The sequence below is a fragment of the Ascaphus truei genome, chromosome 2, assembly GCF_040206685.1.
Source record: "Ascaphus truei isolate aAscTru1 chromosome 2, aAscTru1.hap1, whole genome shotgun sequence".
NCBI classification, from domain to species: domain Eukaryota; kingdom Metazoa; phylum Chordata; class Amphibia; order Anura; family Ascaphidae; genus Ascaphus; species Ascaphus truei.
Genome location: NC_134484.1, coordinates 123,888,103 through 123,912,404, shown reverse-complemented (window position 1 = coordinate 123,912,404; position 24,302 = coordinate 123,888,103). Strand labels below are relative to the sequence as shown.

The 24,302-nt window shown below is 45.9% G+C and overlaps 1 protein-coding gene across 4 annotated transcripts in view; it reads right to left on the bottom strand.

The window, feature by feature from the left end:
* Nucleotides 1-1,155: 1,155 nt before the first annotated feature.
* The window catches only part of TRAPPC8 (trafficking protein particle complex subunit 8), a 91,075-nt gene continuing 67,928 nt past the window's right edge, over nucleotides 1,156-24,302 (bottom strand). For all 4 annotated transcript variants that reach the window (XM_075584725.1, XM_075584731.1, XM_075584734.1 and 1 more), the window contains 9 exons: nucleotides 18,116-18,263; nucleotides 13,440-13,536; nucleotides 11,577-11,645; nucleotides 10,731-10,789; nucleotides 7,469-7,645; nucleotides 6,719-6,820; nucleotides 5,991-6,136; nucleotides 4,296-4,385; nucleotides 1,156-2,134 (listed from right to left, as the gene is read on the bottom strand). In XM_075584725.1, coding sequence (XP_075440840.1) covers nucleotides 1,900-2,134; nucleotides 4,296-4,385; nucleotides 5,991-6,136; nucleotides 6,719-6,820; nucleotides 7,469-7,645; nucleotides 10,731-10,789; nucleotides 11,577-11,645; nucleotides 13,440-13,536; nucleotides 18,116-18,263 — 1,123 coding nt within the window. In that variant the 3' untranslated portion in view covers nucleotides 1,156-1,899. The remainder of the gene's footprint in view (nucleotides 2,135-4,295; nucleotides 4,386-5,990; nucleotides 6,137-6,718; nucleotides 6,821-7,468; nucleotides 7,646-10,730; nucleotides 10,790-11,576; nucleotides 11,646-13,439; nucleotides 13,537-18,115; nucleotides 18,264-24,302) is intronic.

The following is a 24,302-nucleotide window of genomic DNA, read 5'->3' as shown; positions in this document are numbered from 1 at the left end:
TTTTTACATTTGAAGATTTTTTTTAAACTATGAAATCTATTAAAATAGGAAGAGTGTGAGCTATTTAAATGCTGCAGTGATGTCATGTTATTTTCCTAGGAGGAAGTGGGCGTGAACCACAAAACACGTAGGGCAATGTGGGAAACTTTTCAACAGTCACAGCTACACGCAGGTTTCTTCCCCGGAATTGATTGATTTTTTTAGCGAACGCAGTCTCTGTGCCGTATTCTGTTTGAAAACAGTCCTCGCTGTTGCAGAGTGCTGGAGCAGGCCTTCAATGTATTCTGACCCCATGAGTGAGACACGCGGGTGAATTAACGAAGACTCTTGGAACAGGCCCGCTTTGCCTTTGCAGTGCTGGAGACAGAAGCAGCACCTATCTCCAGGAAATAAGTGACGAAAATCTGGAGGCTGCACAAATCGGATGCCTGCACCGTTTTGAGAAACTGTGAGACTGCAGAGGTTTGGCGATATGCATGTTTAACGCTTTGACATTGTAAGAGCAACATTGTTACCTTGTCTGTTTTTTCTAGTAAAAATGGAATGCATGATTGTGGGCTGTGTGTTTTTTTTTTTCTCTTTTCTTCCATACAAGCTGGATGATTGTAAAGTTAGATAAACTAAAATGTATTTCCAATCACTTTTATGGTCTGACACTCTTGACTTTGATGCACTAGGAAAATGTAAAAGCGCATTTGGAAAATGAAATGTAATGGTTGTGACTCTAGGATCTCGTACCATGAGGTGTGAAAACCAGTAATTTGCCAAGCGAGTAGACAAAAACACCCTGTACACAAGTTCATCTAACCCATGGCACCAACTTTTCTTTTAAATTCTATACCAGCTATCACACATGGTTGGTGCTTTTGTGCAAGGGGCCAAACGTGATCCGTGATGTCCAAACCACATAACATTTGATGGACACCATTTAATATCTGTATGCATTCACTGAATGAATGACATTTATGTAGACACTAAGAAATGAGGTAAGGCAATAACAATAGTAAAAATATTACATTTGTTTACTCACAGACTTGTTAAAACTTTTAATGTTTTATATACATTATTTTGTACTGTTAACATATTTAAGCAACAAGTAATATATATTATGGCCATTGAAACCAGCCTACTATTTGCAAGAAAAGTCTTTAAACATCAAATATGGCGTATGTTTTATTCTATTTACAGTACATTTGTTATAAATATAATACATCATTTATTGAAAAGCATACTTTTAATTAAATTGAGGTGATCAACTCAATTGGTAGTTACATAATAAAGTGAATAACGTAATTTCAATGACTGTCATGGTTGTGAAATAGTGCATTAGATATTGAGATGAATTAATGAAATTGTTAACAAGTGGGCTGCAAAATATTCAGGAACTCATTTAATCTAGTCACAGAGCATGAACATTTCCCAACTTTCAATACTCTCAAATACAATTTGTCAGGTTTGAAAGAACAGTGAAAAACAAAAGTGTAAATGACAGCTAACACACTTTACAGGAAATCTGGAGTTCAGAATAACAAGCGGCTTTAAACAAGGGAAACTTCTGAACCGCTGTCTAATACATCCGTAATGAATGCGCCCTTTTTGATTACATATACAGAATATTCTGTTCCTGTGCAATAATAAAATTAGTTGTCTATACAGATGAGCGAGAAACAAACAAAAAAAAAAAGTTGGTGTATTTTCAGTCCCAAGTGTCTTGCATAAAGAAATATAAAGAGTCAAATAGTCGTAACATTTACTATCTGATCCAATGGAATCTCTTGCACATTAGATATTGAGGAATGTGCATTTTCGTCCCGTCCTCCCAAAAAACATAGCAACTCTAATATTAAAACAAGATTAATTTGATCCATTCCGTTTAGTTTTAGGTTGAGAGAAAAGCAGTCAAACATTATTAATAACAATCAGTGCTGGCATGGAGCTCTGCTGATTAGTTTCAAATAGAGTGGCTTGGTTGGCCAGTTTGGCAAACACTCGAGGAGTCCCAAGGTTGTAGATTCCTGTGTGGACAAAACATGCCTTGAGCTGCCGGCAGCAGACTTCGTGGCTTTTCAGCTGAAGTTTGTATTGCGTTTGCCCAAGCCAAGTGAATGAACCATGGATTTCCAGAGCTTCAGGACTGTAGGAAAGGAATAAAAATGAATGTATTAATTGCTTTTAGAAAATGGAATCTGATTTAAAACTGTTTATAACAATGTAAGCAACCTATTCGTAAAGTTGTGGACTTTTGACTTTAATTTTTTTTTGGGGGGATTGGTTAATCCAACCATCGGACAACATTTAAGTTGTCTAGGCTTGTACTGTAGAAGAAATACAAATAAAGTCCATTGTATCAATTTAAACTGAAAATGTTATGGGTGTTATTCTTGTAGCCATGCTGGTGAATCTCCTTAAGGGGAGAGGTGGAGAGCAACTCTATTAGAGGAGAAGGAACCTTCCTAATGGAGTGCAGCAGAGAGATGAGCGGCTAGACTGCTAGCTGTGAGGGGCAGCTGGCCCATACCACCATCACAAGCAATAAAGATGCCCTGTTCAAAGACTGTGTGAGTGTGAAGTTACTCTCCAGTGGAAGGCACCACCAAGAAGGAGTTCCTCATCAGAACCATCTCCTTGCGGACGCAGAGATCCTGATGAGGTGGAGGCGCTGCACTGGATATAAGTAGGACTCACGCACACTACCTCAGCTGCCTGTCTGGGTTGGCATTCCCCACACAATATCATGCGGGAGACTCAGGAGTCCTGTTGCCAACAGGTGCACCACCAGACACGACCATGTAATGGGGACCGGTTAGACCACAGGGGCCAATGTGAGATTGGGTGGGTCAGACAGGTCCAGAAAATCTGTTACATTCTGTAAGCACCAAAAGCTAGTCGTTCTGCCTCATTCCGCCCCTCCTGCGCCCAATCCCCGTAAAAACTGTGTTATATTAAAAGTGTTAAGATCAAAGGGAAGGTTTTCTAGTTCATGTTAATAGCGATACCAGTGTGTTGGGCTATTAAGTAGAGTTGGTGAACCAAGCTGTTTACACACTGCTTTCCTTTATCACTCATGTCGGGTAACACTGCCCACCCCTTGGTTTATCAAGTCAACAAGAGGGAGTGGAAGAAAAAAAAGGTAAGTAAGAAAGAAATTAGATAGTTACAGAAGAGGAAGAATAAAATAATGATGAGTGGAATTCTAGCCCATAAATGTGGCATAAGAGCAAAGTATTAATGAGTTACAGCGCTATCTAGTCCTTAAGAGGTTAACCCTAATTTGTATATCTGGGGCGCGTCTAGGCTCACATTGCAACCTGGAGAAGAACAGGACAATAAATAGTGCAACACTGTGGTTGGAACTCAATACGTCAAAGGCAGTAATCCGCAAACATTATACTCACATAATTGTGAGTAAACAGAGCATGTCACACTAAATGTGCAGGAACAGTGGTCCCACGTAGAGGACCCTCTAGAAGCAGGATAGGTGGATAGGGTGCACTGAGGCAGAAAAATGGAAAGATACCATAGCGCAGACTGTACAAAAGTTTAATCTGTTAAAAGCACTTCACAAGTGCACACTTACAATTTCAGCTGTATAAAAGAGAGTTAAAACACAGAGTGAATTGGGCGAGAGACGTTCTCACCGCTCATTCTTCCCCTGGATTCCCGCCTGATGGGATATGAGCGCTGTGCAGCTGGTGCTCCTGAAAGCGGCCGCAAGAAGCACCAAGTCAGCTGGGCGTTCTTCCCCGACGATGTCACTCCGTTCTCGCCTCGATTCGACGCGTTTCACTATGTTGAATAGCTTCGTCAACAGAGTGACATCGTGGGGGAAGGACGCCCAGCTGACTTGGTGCTTCTTGCGGCCGCTTTCAGGAGCACCAGCTGCACAGCGCTCATATCCCATGAGGCGTGACTCCAGGGGAAGAAGGAGCGGTGAGAACGTCTCTCGCCCAATTCACTCTGTGTTTTAACGCTCTTTTATACAGCTGAATTTGTAAGTGTGCACTTGTGAAGTGCTTTTAACAGATTAAACTTTTGTACAGTCTGCGCTATGGTATCTTTCCTTTTTTCTGCCTCAGTGCACCCTATCCACCTATCCTGCCTCTAGAGGGTCCTCTACGTGGGACCACTGCTCCTGCACATTTAGTGTGACATGCTCCGTTTACTCACAATTATGCGAATATTATATATATATATAATATAATATATAAATAATCCCCAAAACATAGCCTGGTTTGTGTTTCCCCAAGGAATGGACTGAAAAACACGAGATTGCAATTCAATAATTATACACCTACCTTGTTGTCTTATGCCGAAGATCAATTATTACATCAACATCTGCCTGAGAACTATTGGAAAGCACAAGCGTAACTGGAACTAAACAGAGGCTGTATAAAAACAAAATAAACAAAAGTCAAACAAACCCACAGTGTCAATCATTCTAACAATTTTGAAATACTTAAGTTCACATGAAAAAGCACAATGCAATAACAGGCTATACAGCAGTGAAGGTATTTACCAAATTACTTTAATTGTAAGTAGAACTTCAAGCTTAGGGAAGCTAGTAACCACATGGACCAATAAGAGGCAGAATATGTGATCCAGGGCACAGTACTGTCAACAGCCAAAGTAGCTAAGGAATAGGGTCGTATCTGATGACTTCTTACATCCACTTATTGTTTTTAAGTCAGATGGGATAGTGAGTAGGATCAAAAACTACTCAAAGATGAATATGACAGTTTACAGATCTTGTGTAAATGGTTAAATAGGGATCTATTCAGTGACTCATTATTAACAACTTGTAACGCCAATTCACTATAGTGAATTGTTTATAGTTAAGATTGTAGCTTACAGAAAAGACCCCTCAGAGCACAATTCTAAAAGCAATTATTTTCAGAAGACTATAAACAGAATAAACCCTATTTGAATAAGAACAGTAGCTGAAATTGGTTTAAGTGCATCAAATAAAACTGATCAGGAGAGAATAAAAAAAGATTTAGAAAAGAAAGATAAGGTTATCAGTCATTCATTCATTCAAAGGTACAGCGGAGAAGCTTTTTGTAGATACAAAAGTAATAAAAGTAAAAGTTAATGTACAAAAGATGGCAAGTTGTAACTTAGGACAGTATGGAATACATCTTCACTGAAATGAGTTTCTCTATAAGACCAGGGCTTAAACGTTTGGAGAAGCCACAATAAATAAATCACTTTCTCTTAATAGGGCTGAAAACTTAACTGCCATAAAACATTGTCAAATATCAATGGAAAATACAATACATAACTCGAACCTCGCAGAGTGAAAAAAACTAATATTTGCCTTGTTCTTAATAGCACCAATCACAATAATATGGCTCAAACCAATACCTATGACAATGTCCTAGGCAAGCTACAGTATTAGACAGGTTTCCCAGGGCCTCAGCAGACATGCAAGCAGTGGAGGGTGGAGCACTTGGAGGGATGGAGGTTGATGTAAGGGAACGTGGGAATGCCACCAGAGTTGCGGATTGGGGCGAGGATTTGTGAGTGCCCGAGGCCCATTACCTACAGTACATGGGGTTCCCAATTCTTCAGCAAGGAGCGGGGGCGAGCCCACCGCATGGAAGTCAGGCAGGCCCCTTCCTCTAATGGATCTGGGACATCTGTCTCAGCTGACCCCAGATCTTGGTGGCCCTGGTTCTAGGATATTATCTTTCAGACAGCCCTGGACGATCTGGTCAAATCACTGAACTGGAAGTTTTCCATAATCAATGTAACTCACATGCACATATGGTACTGTATATTAAAATGTGTATTAACAGCCATTTTAGCAAAAATACAAAAATGCTAATTAAGTGTTCACTTACTTTCTTTCAGCAGCAAAAGTTTGAAATGTTATGTTTCTTTGCAGTGAAAGAGTGGCACGGAGGGTTTTGCATGTGGTTGATAAGCAAAAAGGTGAAGACCACTAAAATAAATTAATGATTGAAGGTGAAAAGCAGTTTGTATAGGCTCACCTTTTGTGATGGAACGGATGATTGAAATATTCTGGGTAGTAAAGGCTTGTCTTTATTAAATTGGAGAGCTGTTCTGTTGATGGCCTTGCAGGTGCCGCAGTGTTTTCGGATCGGATAAATTTTAAGAGAACCATTTCTGGTTGTTCCTAAAAGGACATCCACAAAAATATATTACAATACATTCTTTTAAAAAATCCAGCGATTTGGAAGAAAAAAAAAAACACAATACACAAATAAATACGGTGTCCAATACTATTTTCATTTGCTGGAATGTTGAATGATCATAGGCACTTCACTTGCACTATAATCTAGGGGAAATGAACACTAATGTTCAAAACATTATACTTAAACACACATTCATTTCCAACAGTTGGTCATGGTAATTAGTCTAGAGAGACCAAAACAGATTCCGTTTGATTTATACAATAATAGGGATCACAGGGAAAGGGAGGCAAATGCATGTTCTAAATGAGCATCAAGTCCACTTGGCAAACAACAATATATATTTCATAAGCAATATAATAATCCTTTAGCGTGTTACAATACAAAAATTGGAAAAGATTAAAAAGTTATATTTTTTACATTTTACAGATGAGAACTGGTAGCACTTCAGCAAGGCATCAAATTATTATTATTATTATACAATTTGCATTGTGTTGCAATGGGTTGCATACACCACTAGCTTTAAAAAGAAAAAGTTTAAAAAATAATACATAAACAATGTTTACCTGCTTTTGTGGAAAAGATAAAGCCTCAGTCCCAACTGTGTGAAGAGAAACATGATGTTGGCCTTCCAGGATAAACTGCTTGCTATCTTCAACAACATATGCCTGAAAATTGCAATACAAAAGTGATAACATATGCCCCTCTTATCATTTAAAGTACATTAGCCATTTTAACAGTGATATTCATCACCTTCCCATTAAGACACTATCTAAAAGCATTCGTCATTCTCCTACACACTCAACAGTTCAAAGGATGTATTCTCTTATGAAGACAATGAATTGTCACATGAAGAATTAAAAATGATGGGTCATAATGACAAGCATTACCTGCACACTTTTGACCCCCTATTTAGCAGATAAATGGTGGTGCTAGGAATTCACTTATTGAGCATTGCACACATTTCTTGCATCACAAAGCATGACAACACTGCACATTGAACAATGACAAACATTTTCAAAATAACTGAAAACACCTTGAAAATATTGGTGATACTATACCCTAATTATTTTTAGTACTATCAAGTTAAGACTGTACTAATTAAGTAAAGACTGTTGATTTACTTTTTGTTTGACCGCTAGAGAAAAAGAAGGCAGGGTCTTGTAGAAACAAAAAGTCATCTATGCAGAGGAGGCTCACCAGTACGATGTAGATTACAGAATTACCTTAATTGGCTAAATTATATTATATTTCCTCTGAGAAAAACCAATGGTGTTTAATTAGACTTTTTCAGAAACAAAATTCTTTTTACACACCTTCCATAGAACAACCATATTTAGGTTCACTTCACTGCACCTCTGTATCAACCTGACGGCCGCATCCAGTGTCGACTTCCCAGATGCATCTGTGTTTGACAGTGGGGTTTTCCTCGGCTGGGACGATAAGCAACTTCGGAAAAAAAAGTCTGCACATGGAGTGGTCGAACTAATGATCTACAAAATGTATAATTATGAGTGAAAGAAAGAGAGACTATGTTATATGCATGACCTAAATAAGCATCATGTCCACTTAGCAAACAAAAATGTACATTTCATCTTATACTATATTAGTGAAAGCACTGTATGTTTGCCTGCCTGCATGCCTGCCTGCTGGATGTCCGGTGTCCCTAGCGGCAATCTCATTGGTCCCTTGGCCCGCCCGCCCCCGCACACCTCTCATTGGCCTCACACACTCACACCACCCCCTTGGCCCGCCCCCCACACCTCTCATTGGCCTGAGGCGGAGTGACGGGCCAAAGGTCCAAAAAAATAACTAACACACACACACACACACACACACACACACACACACACACACACACACACACACACACACACACACACACACACACACACACACACACACACACACACACACACACACACACACACACACACACACACACACACCTCTCTCTCCCCTCTCCAAATCACCTTTTCCCCCTCCCCAGCGGCATCACCTCTTCCCCCTCCCCAGCGGCATCACCTCTTCCCCCTCCCCAGCGGCATCACCTCTTCCCCCTCCCCAGCGGCATCACCTCTTCCCCCTCCCCAGCGGCATCACCTCTTCCCCCTCCCCAGCGGCATCACCTCTTCCCCCTCCCCAGCGGCATCACCTCTTCCCCCTCCCCAGCGGCATCACCTCTTCCCCCTCCCCAGCGGCATCACCTCTTCCCCCTCCCCAGCGGCATCACCTCTTCCCCCTCCCCAGCGGCATCACCTCTCCCCGCTCCAAATCACCTCTCCCCGCTCCAAATCACCTCTCCCCCCTCCCCGCTCCAAATCACCTCTCCCCCCTCCCCGCTCCAAATCACCTCGCTTCCCGCAGCTGCCACGCGGCGCGTAAGATGGCGGACCCCCTTCCTCCCTCGCGGCGCCGAGTCAGACGGTGGCGGCGCCCGGAAGTACAGGTAGGTGTCGCTCCCCACCTCCGGCGCCAAACGGAACTAAAGAAAGGGCGCATCAACTGAGGTGTGTGTGTGTGTGTGTGTGTGTGTGTGTGTGTGTGTGTGTGTGTGTGTGTGTGTGTCTCACTGTCCACTGCCCCCCCCTCCTATCCACTGCCCCCCCTCCTGTCCACTGCCCCCCCCTCCTGTCCACTGCGTCCCCCCTCCTGTCCCCCCTCCTGTCCACTGCCCCCCCCTCCTGTCCACTGCCCCCCCCCCTCCTGTCCACTGCCCCCCCTCCTGTCCACTGCCCCCCCCTCCTGTCCACTGCCCCCCCCTCCTGTCCACTGCCCCCCCCTCCTGTCCACTGCCCCCCCTCCTGTCCACTGCCCCCCCCTCCTGTCCACTACGTCCCCCCTCCTGTCCACTGCGTCCCCCCTCCTGTCCCCCCTCCTGTCCACTGCCCCCCCCTCCTGTCCACTGCCCCCCCCCTCCTGTCCACTGCCCCCCCCCTCCTGTCCACTGCCCCCCCCCTCCTGTCCACTGCCCCCCCCCCCTCCTGTCCACTGCCCCCCCCTCCTGTCCACTGCCCCCCCCTCCTGTCCACTGCCCCCCCCCTCCTGTCCACTGCCCCCCCCCTCCTGTCCACTGCCCCCCCCTCCTGTCCACTGCCCCCCCCTCCTGTCCACTGCCCCCTCCTGTCCACTGCCCCCCCCTCCTGTCCACTGCCCCCCCCTCCTGTCCACTGCCCCCCCCTCCTGTCCACTGCCCCCCCCCTCCTGTCCACTGCCCCCCCCCCCTCCTGTCCACTGCCCCCCCCCCTCCTGTCCACTGCCCCCCCCCTCCTGTCCACTGCCCCCTCCCTCCTGTCCACTGCCCCCCCCTCCTGTCCACTGCCCCCCCCTCCTGTCCACTGCCCCCCGCCCCCCCCTCCTGTCCACTGCCCCCCCCCTCCTGTCCACTGCCCCCCCCCCCTCCTGTCCACTGCCCCCCCCCCTCCTGTCCACTGCCCCCCCCCTCCTGTCCAATGCAGGAAATGCAGGGGGAGGAATCCATGCCTTTGAGGCGCCCCCCCCCCCCTCCCTTTGACGCCCCCCCCCTCCCTTTGACGCCCCCCCCCCTCCCTTTGACGCCCCCCCCCCCTCCCTTTGACGCCCCCCCCCCTCCCTTTGACGCCCCCCCCTCTCCCTTTGACGCCCCCCCCCCTCCCTTTGACGCCCCCCCCCTCCCTTTGACGCCCCCCCCCCTCCCTTTGACGCCCCCCCCCCTCCCTTTGACGCCCCCCCCCCTCCCTTTGACGCCCCCCCTCCCTTTGACGCCCCCCCTTCCCTTTGACGCCCCCCCCTCCCTTTGACGCCCCCCCCTCCCTTTGACGCCCCCCCCTCCCTTTGACGCCCCCCCCTCCCTTTGACGCCCCCCCCCTCCCTTTGACGCCCCCCCCCTCCCTTTGACGCCCCCCCCTCCCTTTGACGCCCCCCCCTCCCTTTGACGCCCCCCCCCCTCCCTTTGACGCCCCCCCCCTCCCTTTGACGCCCCCCCCCCTCCCTTTGACGCCCCCCCCCTCACTTTGACGCCCCCCCCCCTCCCTTTGACGCCACCCCCCTCCCTTTGACGCCCCCCCCCTCCCTTTGACGCCCCCCCCTGCCTTTGACGCCCCGCGCGCACACACTGACTGACTGCCGCACGCACGCACGCACACACTGACTGACGCGCACACAAAGCCTGACTGACGCACGCACACACTGACTGAGGCACACACTGACTGTGTGTGCGTCAGTCAGTCTGTGTGTGTTTGTGTTTCTGCCTCAGACTCACTGACGCGCGAGCAAACACACAGTGACTGACGCACACACGCTACATGAAGCTGTAAAGGAGGGAGGGAGGGGGGGGACTGGATTGATGTGAATGGGGGACAAACAGAGAGAGGGGGGAGGAGAGAGAGGAACGGGAACATTACATCCCGGGCAACGCCGGGTCTCTCAGCTAGTAGGCAATATAATCATACTTTAGCCCTCCATAAAACTTCCCTAAATAGATTTCTATGAAAAGCAGAAAAGCTTTTTCTTTCAGCAGGGGGCCTGAAATGCAGACTGTGCCTTTAGTAATTGTTTAACTTGTCGGAGGGCTGACTTCAAAGGTTGTGACTTGCATACCTGTTCCCCTCCAAAAACAATGTCACCAAACGTATATCTTTCTGAAGACGGACCGGCATCTGAGGTATCACAAGAACAAATAAATATATTTATACATACATAACACAGAAGAGAAACTATGGCATCACCCTCTCTCACCCATAAATGACAACAATTTTGGAAATGTATGTTATCTTACAAATTATATATTTTTTAAAATATAAATGAAAGGTTTTCATGAGATATGTTGTGTCCCCATACGTTTTGTTATTACAATTTATGTATGTGTCCGTATCTCTTATAAGGGGTTAGTTTAACCTCCGGTTTGCAAATAAAACAGATTTACTGTGTCGCGAAACGATGCATGTCTAAAAAGTGTGTCACCAACATGAAAAGTTTGGAAAGCTCTGGTCTAAATGATATAACATTTGATATAATGGTCTGAAATGTCACCCAGTTTTTATGGTCTAAATCACGGGTGCTCAACTTCAGTCCTCAAGAACCCCCCAACAGGTCAAGTTTTTAGGATATCCCTGCTTCAGCACAATCTTCAGCCCAATCTGATGATTGAGCCACCTGTGCTGAAGCTGGAAAATCCTTAGAACCTGACCTGAGTCTTGAGGACTGGAGTTTATAAACTGAATAAATAACGTTTACCTTTTTATTTATTACTTTGAAGTGCTTTGGACATTTTTGTTTGTGTTTCTGCATATATACATAACACGACATCTGCCATTTAGAATGTAAAATGTTATAATTTAGGAACAATAAGCTCTTCAAAGCTCATGATCGAGATATACATAAATATATATTAAGAACTCTCATTGTAGCCATTGAGAATGAAGTAAAACAAAAACGTAATCTTACCTAAGACGGATTTGCATCTTACAGCTTTAAAACACATTTTGGCCCTCTCTCTGCCGGTTAGTTTAGTATCTAATGGGGAAGAAACACAATGAATATCTCCATAAAGCACTTGATGTTTATCAAACAGGAACACTGATTTCGTCGTCACAGCTTGCTGGAGCTGCCAGGCCAGCGGTGATGCAAAGGACAGGTAAAGGTGCGGGTGCCTACTGTGTCGGAGGGCCTGGTTAGAGCCCCAACTATGGATTGACCGTCTGGAGGTGCCGGCAGTGCCGTCGGGCCTTCTATGCCCCATCTAAGAGTGGGAAAGCCGGCTGTATGGTTTGGTCTACGCTGCCACTAAGGGGCGACGGTTAGCAGAAGCATCCTGGGCAGTCAGCGAGCCGAAAGTCCAGGCAAGTATCTCCCCCTTTGCTATAGGAGGGGCGGGAGAAGAGGTCCTGCCTCCCCCCTCTCCTCGTTTTGATCAATGGCCCAACACATTAGTGCTGGCAGACAGTTTGGGGTTTTAACATGTGGTTCAAAATAAAGCTGTGACCTTTTTTCTTCCAACCAAGCGTCTCGTTTATTACAGTGGGTGGGGGTATATTTTATTTATGTATTAGGGAAGTGGGGGTATATTTTAAATGTATTGGGGATGTAGGGGTATATTTTATATGTATTTGGAAAGTGGGGGTATTTTTCATATGTATTGGTGAAGTGCGGGTATTTTTCATATGTATTGGGGATGTGGGGGTATTTTTCATATGTATTCGGGGGCGTGGGGGTTGCATTTTTTACCATTGTGTCCAGTATTTTTGGAAAGCCATCTGGCAACCCTAACTGCGGATCAAAAAATATGTAATGTTAGTAAATGACGAACACCACTTTTCTCCTAATAACAGATGGTTAACCTCTTCAATCCGCTTTCTGAGAATGGACCCTTACACCTTTCTCTAGAAAACATGCAGCTATAATTTCGTAGGAGGGCTCTGCCCCGCACACTCTAAATGGAAGGGCAAGTGGAAACATAAGGTACAGGGAGGAGGGGGATAAGAACGTTGGTGTGTTTCGGAGAGCTGCTTTGTTCATTGAAGGAGTTGGTGTTGGGCAAAGAAGTAAGGGATTGTGCAGAGGTAGAGCTGTGAGAGCAGGGTAATGTGTGAACGTGGAAATACTTAAATATACATCAGAAATATTTTACTAAAGACCAATAACAGAGCGGCTGTAACATCAGCAAATGGCAGCAAAGCCTTTGTTGCAACTCGGGTATTACCATTGGCATTAAAAAAATAAAATAAAAAAAAGCTGATCCCTGTGATTCTATGAGCTGCTCACTGATAACAGCCTCTTGTGCTGACCCACCCGTCGTGGCTGCAGCTAGCATATCAAGCAGGGGGTCAGTTTCTTGGCCTTCCTCTGGCATGCCACGTGCAGCTAATACAAATGTCCACCATTGTTCATTCTTACTACTGGGAACAGACCCCACAAACTTCACCTCAGATGCTCTTCGAAACACCTGAGTCACAGCAAAGGTGGCCCCTCTAAGAGTCTCCCCCATATGCTTCACCTTGACCTCTCCTGTCCACTAAGCCAGCATGGACAGGGTTAACTTCATCAGGACAAGACAGACAACTTCAAAGACCTTGATATCGTCCGCACCTCCCCCCAGCATCTCTGCTTTGGTTGGTCTGTTTGCTACTCAGCTGTTTTGACTTCACATCTAACGCTCTTACAAACACCATGTTGCAGCAAAGCCGGCCCCCTAAAACCTCTACCTATTCCCTCTACAAGACTTATTGAGATGGTTTACACATCTGCCAGCCTTTTTATTTGGGGGGGTGGGGGGGGGAGGGGGAGTTCAGCAGAGTATAAGTCACATACCTTTGTCTTCTGTGGGCTTCACCGATTTCTGCAGCTTCCAGTTCTTACTGCTACTCGATACTTGTACTATATGAAATTCTTTAACACCTGCTTCACTCTAAAAGGAGCAAATGAATATTCAGATGAATAAGGCACACAAAACCTTAAGCACGAACACTAAACCATGAAACAAATGCATTCATATATGTTCTTAATGCATGGCATAAGAAGTCCATTTGCCAAACAGATTAGTCAAGTACTATAGAAATATTCTATTTACCTATAACCATTTTTGTATTATAGTACGCCTGTTTTTCTTATTTGAATCCCCTTCAGTAAAAGCTCATTGGATTTTGTGGTTTAGCACTAGCATGGCACTACTTTTCAGATCACTGCACTGTATTCATGCATGTCTATAAGGCAGCATTGAAGTAAACTAGACACTTCTTAAAAAAATTAAATCACTTGTTTTATTTAACCAAATCGTTACTCATGATAAAAGTTCTACGGGTATATCCACACAGTTAAAAAATAGTTTCAATAATTTAGATAATGTAGCTTTTCTAAATACTTTCCTTCATTTGTGGATTTTTATTTTAGAAATGTTATCTTTATGCTTACAGATTGTATATCATTTACACAACCAGTAATTATACAAAAGGGTAAAATCAAGCTAGGAAATAAACAAAAAAATCTTCCATAATCTGATACGCATTGTAAAACTAGGTGAACAGAATTCCTGAAGCACTAAATGCAAACTGTATGTAATGTGCCTATACAAAGTTCACAGTGATAAGATCTGAGTGTACCCATCATGGTCCTGGACACCACACACCACCACTTTCTTACAGTGCGAAAGCTCTGATGTCCCAGCTGCTATGGTTACACTCCAATTACAGTCCAGCAATGCATGATGAATTCTTGCTCACAGCAGGCTGGGAATTTCTTTAAGACAATGCTGTCTGTGGTGTCCAAATGTGTGACAGCTACACTATACCAGGGACACAAATGTAATGGCTGCTTGGCCTTTCATTTGTACTTGCAAACGCATTCAGATGCTTCCAGTTTACTGTAAACATCAGGGCCGCCAACATGGGGTGTCTGCCGGGTTTGGCGTCCCGGCGGTGAGTCAGGGGCCCCGGCCGTGCCAGTGTAACAATAAAAAAAAATGTCAGAAAAAATGATGCGGGGTACGGCGGTGGCGCGATCGGGTCCTCATGCTTATTGTGCCAAAAAATAAGCTGGTCGACGATCCCCATGCGCAGAGGTCTCAGCGCGCATGTCCATTGAAGCATGGTCCCAACGTGGGACCGAGGGGAAGCACCTGGGTGAGCCCGCGCCCGCCAACCCAGCTACCCTCGCGCCTGCCAACCCAGCCCCGGGCAGCAGCCACGGGGACCAGGCGGGGGGGGGAAGGAGAGGGGGGGAAGGGGAAAGAAACTAAATGCTTCTGCGAGAATTAGCCTGCCAGTCTCACCATCTACTCCCCCCCGCCCACCCCCCCCTACAAGCCACCTCCCCCCCGAGCAGCAGCCGTGGGGATCGGGGCGGAAGCGAGGCAACAACTATGGACAAACTTCCTCTGAAGCGTCTGGCAGGCAGGAAAGCAGGAAGCAGCATCCACCTGGTCAAGGTCACTCACCCACCCAGGCAGTCAAGGCAGTTACCCACCCACCCAGGCAGTCAAGGCAGTTAGGGCCAGTCACCCACCCACCCAGGCAGGCAGCCAGTCACACATCCACCCAGGCACGCAGTCGGCCAGTCACCCACCCAGGCACGCAGTCGGCCAGTCACCCACCCAGGCACGCAGTCGGCCAGTCACCCACCCAGGCACGCAGGCGGCCAGTCACACACCCAGGCAAGCGGCCAGTCACACACCCAGGCAGGCGGCCAGTCACACACCCAGGCAGGCGGCCAGTCACCCATGCAGGCAGCCAGTCACCCACGCAGGCAGCCAGTCACCCACGCAGGAAGCCAGTTACCCACGCAGGCAGCCAGTCACCCACGCAGGCAGCCAGTCACCCACGCAGGCAGCCAGTCACCCACGCAGGCAGCCAGTCACCCACGCAGGCAGCCAGTCACCCACGCAGGCAGCCAGTCACCCACGCAGGCAGCCAGTCACCCACGCAGGCAGGCAACCACCCACATGCCTTCCATCTGCCCTCCGCCTGCCAATTGAAGGCCCCCCTCCGGCTGCTTGTAGGCTCCACCCCCACCCCCCCAGGCCCATACTGAATCCCCCCCAGGTCTTTTGTCACATTGGATGTAGCATTGAGTATCTGTCTTTTGTTGAAAATATTAAAATAAACAGATTGCATGGTAATGTTTTTTTTCCTATTACAATACAGAAAATAGTAAAGTAAAAGTTGCGCGCTATGGGTTGGGGGGGCGGGGGGGGGCTGCTCCTTCCATTTGTCCTGGGCTCCATGATTTCTGTTGGCGGCCCTGGTAAATATACAGTACTACATTGGATTGAGTGCTAAACATATCTTTTTATTAACTTGGACTATATAAATCACTAAATAGCTTCTAATCCCCAGAGTTCTGTGTATTTCTAATTTTTTGCAAACTTCTTTCACAATGCAGAAAATAAATGAAGCGCAAACCCAAACCACCTATTTAAATATAAAATTAGTACAAATTTATATCACCATGCAGGGAAATGCAGCTGGTTCAAAAAAATCAGAAGAGGCACTCAACACAAGTGAAAATTCAATCTTATACTATATTTGTGAAAGCACTGTATGCCTGCATGGCCTCTGTCCTTAGGGGAAATCTCATTGGTCCCTTGGCCCGCCCGCCCGCCCCCGCACACCTCTCATTGGCCTGAGGCGGAGTGACGGGCCAAAGGACGGACACACACACACACACACACACACACACACACACACACACACACACACACACACACACACACACACACACACACACACGGTAGGGGGGTGGGGGGTTGTTACATAGGTGGGGCTCACAGTGTTAGCAGCACATCTCTTGGTCTCTTACCCGCCGGTCCCGGAGGTTCCGCCTCTTCCTCCCCGAACATCAGCCTGAAATCCAAGTCATCGTGACCCGCGCGCACCTCCTCCACTCCCCGTGTCTCCCTGTTTCCCGCGCTTTCACCCCCCCCCCGATGCCGCTACAGTCAGCGGGGGAGCGGAGCGAGCGCCCGGGACACAGCGGGGGACTCTCACCACACATAGGCCACTCCCTCACCCGGCGCTCTCGCTCACCCCCCCCCCCACCCACACACACAGAGCACGCACTGTGCGTCTCTCCCCTCACACAGGGCGCTCCTCCGGCTGTCTCCGCCTCTCCCCGCGAAAAGCACAGCACCTCCTCACCGGAGCATCTCAGCCTCTCCGCTGAGGAGCCCGAGGTGGAGGAGGACGGTGGCCGGTACCCGTAGGAACAGGAGCGCGGCCGTGTGCAAGGTGAGTAAACGCAGGGGAATGGGTTATTTTACGCGTCCAAGACTCACCCTGCCCTTTGCCCCCCCTACCCTCCATGCCCTTTGCCCCCCCTCCCTCCCTCCCCCTGCCCTTTGACCCCCTGCCCTTTGTCCCCCCCTCCCTGCCCTTTGCCCCCCCTCCCTGCCCTTTGCCCCCCCCACCCTCCCTGCCCCCCCTACCCTCCATGCCCTTTGCCCCCCTGCCCTCCCTCCCCCCCTCCCTGCCCTTTGCCCCCCCCTCCCTGCCCTTTGCCCCCCCTCCCTGCCCTTTGCCCCCCCCCTCCCTGCCCTTTGCCCCCCCCCCTGCCCTTTGCCCCCCCCCTCCCTGCCCTTTGCCCCCCCCCCTCCCTGCCCTTTGCCCCCCCCCCCGCCCTTCCACTCCATGCCCCCTGCCCTTCCACGCCCGGGCAACGCCGGGTATATCAGCTAGTAAGTAATAAATATGAGTCCTTAGGTGAAGGACTCTAGTGCACAAAGTGATAAGCAGTGTCTATTACTAACAAAGCAGTGCAATCACAATATATCATAATCCAAACATTAAATATTAAGTGATAAAGTGCAATAAAAAACACAACAAAGTATAACTCCTCCTCTCAGACCCTGAACCCGGGTATGCCGGCTGTTGCAGAGGTCCCGCGCTGCTCCCCAAGGCATTTAAATTAAATGTCGGGGATCGCGTGAGGCCTCTGCAACAGTAACACTTACCGGGATCTCCATGGCAATGCGGCATCAAATGACGCCACATGGTCATGTGACGTCACCGGTGTCAGATGACGTCGCGGGTGACGTGATGCGACCCGGAGCGTCATTTGACGCAGCTGGCAGGTAGGCGATAGTGCGCGTGACCGGTGGAGGCCAGGCCGGGGGGTGGGGCACAGCTTCAAAAGTTTGCGCTCCCCTGGTATACAGCATAGATTTTACATGGAAAGGTAAGTTTATGCTTGGCATTTTGATATGGTGTATTACACACAACAAATATCAAGATGTGCAAGCACAAAATCAAAAGTATTGAAAAAAAAAAAATACACACACACATGCTACTAAATCAGTTAAAAATGTAACCCAAAGCTAAAGGCCACCACTAGGACTACTTCAGCAATTGTTATATCTTCTACCTATTTAATGGAGTCAGGGAAGAATTAATTCACCAACTTCTTTTACTGACCTCCCCATTTCTCATACTCACACAATACCCCCATCTTATCCGGCTCAACCAAAAAGTGCGTTTTAAATGTATAGAAATACTTACTGTGTTCATATTTTCTACATCCACAAATACCAGCATATTGCCACCATTGCTTTCCTCATCCTCGAGTGCATTACTCCTGGAGATTGAGGCTCGTATATTCAGCGACCTACTGGTACATACAACCGCAGTGTGTCTCAGCACCCGATGACTAAGAAAAAAACAAAACAATCTTTTTAAAAACAAGATATCAAGTTCATGTGACCAGTCCAAATAGGCATGTTTCTAAGAAAGCATTGCGAGATAAACCATGTGAAGAGGAGAGTTTATAGCTGGTTAAAAATGTAATTTGTATTAAAGCTGCTGTTCAATCTAGCATAAAAAAAATAAAAAAACATATAATAATAATTTTCCATTCAATATGTGCATTAATACAATCTGCACACTGACAAGTGATTAGCAAAGTTTCAGATCCGTTCTCCTGTAATCGATCGCTGGAGATTCGGCTTGGGGGTTATTTACATTATTGTTTGTGCTGCAAAAGAGTACCCAAGATGCAAAGTTCTGTGTGGAAGATCACGTATCTAGTGGCTGCCTGCAGTGCCTGGTCACAATTGGTGCACTGCTGGAGAGAAGGCAAAGGGGGTGTGCCAGAGTGTCTCAGAAGAGGAAGGGGATGTGATGTGACTTTGCAAAATGGTTGCTATAAAAACAAAATTGCTTATTACATTAAAATACATTAAAAATGTCTTTTTAAAAAAACAATTTTTTTTAAAAAATGCTACAAGTATTTTCTCATAGTAAAGATGTATTTTTTTAAAAAAAACACACATGTAGGATATTGCTTAAACTGCAGCTTTAACTTCAGTGAAACCCAGACACCATGAATGCAAACACACAGGGGCTTATGCAGAGAAGATCGAGATTTACTGGGAAAACGGCAATAAAATAGCCACAGATTTGGCGTAAATTATGGCCGTATGCTGAAAGCAGCTTTACCTTCTTTTTACAGATGGTAGCAAAATTGCCAAGTTTTTCTGGCGACCTGGAACACGCCATATTATAGGGCAGAATGGCGCGTTCAAGCGCTTCGGTCCTACTGGAATACCACGCTATATTAGCATGGCGAGTTCCAGGTTCTCGCCACGTGTTTGGCGAATTTTAAACTTCAGAAAACTGTTCTGCCGGGGATTTTAAAAATTGCGCCATGTTCTCGGGAGGAAAAGGTTTTGTGCCGAGTTTTTTGGCCAGAAGATGGCGCGATTTCCATATCTATCCTCTCTGCATAAGCCTCAAAATGTATTAAAATAGCCATAATTTTCTTCGATCAACTAAACATCAGAGAGGTGAGTAAGCATAAACAGTTGCTACATAAAAGACATCTATGACCTACTCAGAAAAAAGATCTTACATTCTAAAGAGACTGACAATAAGTGACCTCTTGAGGTAGCATGGAGTGCTGTACATATCTAGTTACAGAAATGTGTAAGATGCTTGTGATCTGCAAACCTGACTAAATGGTTGCAACTTCATCTGTTCTAAAGCAGAAGTTCCCAACTCCAATCCTACAGGACCATCAACTGCATATTTTAAGGCTATCCTCATTACCACAGGTGGCCCAATCATTTTGACTGAAGCACCTGTGCTCAAAGCAAGGGTATTCTTAAAACCTGCGCTGTTAGTGGCCCTTGAGGACTGGAGTTGGGAACCACTGCTCTAAAGCAGGGGTGCGAAAACTTCCGTTGCTGCAACCCCCTACATCCACTCCCCCGGTGCTCGCGCCCCTTTACCTTCCCGTCGACGTCAGTGGGGTCGTGTGACGTCACATGACGTGCTGCCATGGCAACAGCAGTCAAATGACGCAGCGGGGTCATGTGACGTCACAATGCTGTGTTGCCATTTCAACGCGTCATCTGAAGCCGCCTGAACCTCAGTAAGCTCAGTTGCAGAGGCCTCATGTGATCCCCCGGCATGTCATTGAAATCCCTTGGGAAAGAGCGCGAAAGCCTCTGCAACCACCATGCCCCCCAAGAAAATCCTGCGCACCCCCCAGTTTGCGCACCCCTGCTCTAAAGAACATTGCAAATATATACAGCCAATTTTCCTGTTAAGGCTTCATACACTTTAGTGAGTGAGTTTCTAATAAAGGGCCTCATGCAGAGAGCAGCGCTATATAGAATTGGAGAGGGGGAAATTTTTTTAGCTTTTTTGGAGAGTTTTTTTCTCCATATGCAGAAAGGGCAGAAAACTGCATTAACAAGCCTTTCTGCATATGGAGAGTTTCAACCAGCGCTATAAGCGCTGTTGAAACTAGTGGGGAAAAAATCGCGTTTTTGTTTTTTTTCCCCTCCACCGGCCGCAGAGCGCCAGCTGCTTGGTGGAGAGGGAAAATGTTGAAAATCGCGCCTTTTTTTGGCGCGAACAGCCACTAGATGGCGATCGCTGCTCTCTGCATACGGCAGAGAAAAAAACTGGAGAGATTTTAAACTCTCCAGGCGCGCGGCGAATTTGAAGGGAAAAAAAAAAAATGGCGCTTTTTTTGAAACTTGCCGGTTTCTGCCTTTCTGAAGGCAGAATCCGCCAATTAATGCCGCTTTCACTTTTTGCGCTGCTCTCTGCATGAGGCCCAAAGACAGCAAAATTAAGGAGCTATGCTTTCCAAATATTGCTAATGGTGTATAGAAATGTCACAATGTATCATTTGTGAAAGGCTTGATATAACCAAATGCAACAATATGATAAAGTACTTGAAAGATAACATTTTCAGATAATGATCCATATTGAATTGAAACCTGGACAATTTTCTGTCATCATGGCTATGGGGTACAAAATGACTGGCCTATTTACCTATTATTGTCTATTTGTAAAGCGGCAACATATTCCGTAGTGCGGTACAATGTGGAAAGATGTAAATTACATTAACAGTATGACATACCAAATAAGGACAAACAAGCACAAACAGATAGGAAAGGTAACGAGAGCCCTGCTAGTGAGAACTTACAGTCTAGCGGGAATAAATGACAATATACCTAGCCATCTTCGAACACATGTAAATTAACATCAGATACTGGTTGTCAAAAAGCATAATGAGACCCAATGTTTCACACTCTTTGTCAAGACACTTGTTCTCTCACTATGTTTTATGTTAAGTATATTTCCGTCTAGGGTGCACTTTGCTCTGTGTACGATTCTTTTAGTGAAACAAATTCTATTCAATATACCGTTATGGTTATTTGTCTATACATTTTAGTGATGTTTCTATTGCCTTTCTCTGCATTCTACTAGTCTACGTTGCAGTACTGTGGGAGTGGGCTTTTGTATAGCTTTTTTTTCATAGGATTTAATGATATTTTTTTAAGGAACATTATCCAAGCATTAAAAAGTCAATGTGCATTGCAAATTCACTGGAAGTTCTCTTAATTCCACGTTTAATTTCTTACAGTAGAAACTATAAATAGGGCACACTCACTATCTGGCTTGTGACGTTGTGATGGAAGTTATAATATAGATGTACACAAATACCCAGTGAAAAGAATGTCTAGTTGTATTGGCAAAAGAGGATGACTGTGGCAGGAAAGGACCAATATGGAATAGGACTCGAGAGAAAGGACAAGGAAAACATACCACTGATACACAAAAAAAAAAAAAAAATGTTACATACACAGAAAAACAAGGTCCGCAGCACACTCAAAATAGAAAAGGAATTATTTAATCTTAGAAAATCATCAGGCAATCACAAAAACTCCAGTGCAACGTAGATTTCAGACCACAAGGTCTTTTCTAAAGCTTGAGCTGAAATGTACGTCGCTCTGGAGTTTTTGTGATTGCCTGATGATTTTCTAAGATGAAATAATTCCTTTTCTATTTTGAGTGTACTGCGGACCTTCTTTTTCTGTTATCTAACAGACCGGTTGGTGTTCCCTGTCTATCTGCTAGCACCAGGATTTCTGATAAGTATATTATACTAAATTTGCGGGTATTGTTTTTTGTTTGGTTGTGTGCACCCAGTATAAGCAGCCCTATAGTCCTAAGAAAAACAAAACTGAAAGGGGGATGATGTCACATCACCATCATTGTCCTCAAATCCAGGGTCAGCAGCTGTAGCAGCATTACTAGCATACCATTTCCTCTTGAAAGTAGTGGTATTGTTGTGGGGTGAGAAAACAGGTCACCAGGGTGATTGTCCAGAAAGAACTGTGTTAGAGAGATTAGCCATCCATACCAGAGTAGAGTATGGAGACATGTTAGCGTAAGTGGGAAGTAACTGTTCTCTGAATGTACTCCCAACAGTAGAAAAACATCAGTTTATTGTTATTGAGTTTCTTGGCCAGAGATGGCAAGGGGCAGTATTTTTCAGAATCTGGTCAGGTCTTAACCTCTGGATGTGCAAAAGCACAAGAAGAACTACTTGTGAGGGAAGAGTCATGAGTCAGAGACATTCCTCAGGGAAACATACAAGAATGGATACTGAACTGGATCTAGTTCTTAGGCTGCAAGAATCTGAGGTGGAGGAAAAAGTGATAGCTAAGAGAGGGTTGAGGCAGAGAAGGTAGATACTGCTGCTGTGTAGTATAGAAATGGCAAAAGCAGGGGAGAGAAGCAACTCTAATGGTAGTGGAGACGGTGATGGCATCCGTTGTGTTCATACAACTGTTAGTGGTGTTGGTGGAAAAACATTAGTGAAGGAGAACGTGTAAATGATAGTAAATTACTCTGTGAGCAACACGCAGCCATGGCCACTACAATAGTGCGAATATTAGTAGTACATTAAAATATAGAATATAAACGCAAGTCAATTCTGCTTTACAAAGTAAAAAAATTCACACACACAAGCCCACCACCAACACAATCTTTGCCAGCTTCACAAAGAACACACTGTTAGGCAACGACAGCAAATGCCACATCATGTGTCAATCATTAAAAGTGAATTGGTAGAAGCACGTGGAGGGGGGGGGGCTGGGAGGGGGAGAGGCGGGAGGAGAGGAGACAGACAAGCACAGTATTAGATAACATAAAAAACTGTTGAGGTGGAATATCATTTTGGTGATGGTGAACATGCTGGTGGCAAGTGCCGCAGAGATAGCTCAGTCTGGGGGGAGGAGCGGGACAGCTTATAGAATGCGTGTGATAGCAATAGCAGCAGCATCCATCACTTGCTTATCTAGTCCAGTAGCACATTCTATGTCTTTAAGTCAGAGTCACTGGAAGTATGGATTATAATATATATATATATATATATATATATATATATACATGGAAGGTGGGGATGTGGGTTTAGTCACGTTTTTTTCTGTGCAATGCCATTGTTGGGTATGGAAAAGTAGGGACACTGAAATGCTAGGGCCCATGACCCGGCAGCAAAAGACTATATGGCAAAATAAGTTTTACTCGAGAGGAGAACAGGCAATTGAATAGTTGTGAGAAAGAGGGATACAAATTCCTGGTAGTCGATCACTGTTCTGGTGGTGAAAGTCATGATGATGATGCACTGATGGATGTACAGTATTTGGCACTGGTAGAATAAGAAGTAATTGTGATGAGGCCGTGGGGGCTGCTCCCGCACAAGTTGATACTCCTATGCAGCATAGGCATGGGGAAAAGGGACCTCTAACACTAGACAAATACATGGACTAATTACGTCTAATACACTACACCAACCCACAGTTGAAAGCTTTGATAGGGTGCACACATACCATAGCTTATGCACAGAGTCTGGCGGAAAAATACCTATTTTTCCACCAGGGCTGGTCCACCACAGTAGCAAGCGGTTGTTTAAATCAATGGATCAAACTCTTGATGGTTCACACAAGTGCACTAGTGGATATGGCAGAAGGGGACTCCACAACTGTTACCATTCATTGGGTGTGCTTACCTCCCTCTTGCAAGAGGGGACAGTGTGTTGGTGGTGGTGGTAATAATGATGCAGAGAGTCAGAGGCAGAATGTGAAAAGGCAGGTGACAATGGCAGACAGCAGCACTTCTAAAAGCCATGCTACCTTGTTTATGAAGGTTAAGATTAGAAGGCCCATAATGTGGCTGATATTCCTTTTAAATTACAGGTGTTTATTAAGTGACACTTTCTCAGAGGAGCCAGGGGTTTGGGCTTGTGGCAGAAGATCATGATCCAACCTGATAGCAGCATTACATCAGGGCAATCTGATTCATGTTCCCTGCGTTGCGTATGTGCTCAACTTGGTAGTTAATCATATCTTACAGCACAGTGTGAGGAAGTGCAAGAAATATTATTTAA